This window comes from Morone saxatilis, unplaced genomic scaffold (genome assembly GCF_004916995.1).
Source record: "Morone saxatilis isolate NCDOM2014 unplaced genomic scaffold, NCSU_SB_2.0 Contig18, whole genome shotgun sequence".
NCBI lineage: Eukaryota > Metazoa > Chordata > Actinopteri > Moronidae > Morone > Morone saxatilis.
In genome coordinates, this window is record NW_023339740.1 from 107197 (window position 1) to 108636 (window position 1440).

Consider the following 1440-nt stretch of genomic DNA (forward strand, 5'->3'; position numbering starts at 1 on the left):
TATGAATTGGCGCTATACAAATAAGATTGAATTGAATTGAATTGAATTGTTGTGTGGCGTATGCAGGTTCTCACCCAGGTCTAGTGAGTCGGCGTGGGGGCGGTGGGAGAAGGAGGTGCCCTTGTACACCTGATCCAGCAGCTTCTCTTTTACCTGTGTGATGGTGTCACAGTCCAGTACTTTAGAAGGCAGTGGCTGGGTCTCGTTCACCCCTCCACCCTGCACCAAAACATTCAGAGTCTGCAGAAGAAGAAGAGGAGGGAATGAAAGAGGGGTTTTTTTAAAACAACTTCCTGGAGGTCATGGCAGAGGTCTCCTTAATTAGATGCAGGCAACCATTCAGTTTAAAGTCAGAGGTCTCCTCACCAGGGTCTTGTACTCCACGTCCTCTCGCAGGAGGCGGTTGTCATTGAGGGTGTACTTGGCCTTGCCGGTCACAGCGTCCACCGGTCCTTTATCTACCTGGTGCTTTATGGCCCTGAACAGCATGTAGAGAGACTCCCCCGCTGAGTCCTGCACAAACACACACAAACTGAAGTCAATTAGTACTGGACTAACACACTCTCCAGGGGAGAACGAAGAGCTCAAATGACACAGACACACAGACAAGGACATTCTTTAAACTCCTTTTAATCAGTGACTTTGTGCCAAAGAGGCTGAAAAGTTTGTATTCTACAAAATCTAACTCTATCCATAAAAGCATATTTTCACTAAAAAGCTATTTACTTAAGGCAGTAGCAGAGGAAATGGCAATAAAAAAAAGCCTGTTTTTATAATGCCGTTCAGTCTGCATGGGAACATTTGGGATGAGACGCTCCCTTGGCACTTCACAGATGTCAGTATTTTGACCTTTGGACTGCACATTCATCTGCTGTTTAAAAGTTACACAGGAAAGTTACTCAAGGGATGTATTACATTTTATTATTTTTATTAACAATGACACAAAGCCTTGTGAACGAATGGAGGACCTTGGAATCACTCACTGTCATTATATCCCAACCTCTGAATCTGCCTTTCGTCTTATAATCATCAATAGATGCAGAACAGAAACTGGGCTTATAGGGACTCATAACTGGGTTCCACACATTCCATAAATAGATTTATTAAAGTGTGGACAGAATATGGAGTGGAAGAGTGTGGTGTAATATGCCTTTAATATCATAGTTACATCAGACTTACTATTCATTAACTCTGAGATGCTGTCAGTTAAAGATTAAGTCCAATATGCTAACATGCTAATATGTTATAACATCCTTTCAGAGAGTCAAGTGACTGATGTATTATCAGATATTATTGATATTGATTACCTAGTCTGCCAGGCACTGTTCAATTATGACTCTATTAATCTGACAAGATATTAAAATGAGGTCCTTTATTTCTGGCTTGACTGAACGTGTGTAAAATGTTAATGGTCCGATCTAGAACCAGTGTTTGGTTTGT

At 41.6% G+C, this 1440-nt stretch overlaps 1 protein-coding gene across 1 annotated transcript in view; it reads right to left on the reverse strand.

Annotated features, from left to right (window-relative positions):
* The window catches only part of plxnb1b (plexin b1b), a 75143-nt gene that overhangs the window by 5003 nt on the left and 68700 nt on the right, over positions 1-1440 (reverse strand). The window contains exons 28-29 of the mRNA XM_035661646.1: positions 367-513; positions 75-240 (exon numbers count right to left, since the gene is read on the reverse strand). Of these exons, the coding sequence (XP_035517539.1) occupies positions 75-240; positions 367-513 (313 nt within the window). The remainder of the gene's footprint in view (positions 1-74; positions 241-366; positions 514-1440) is intronic.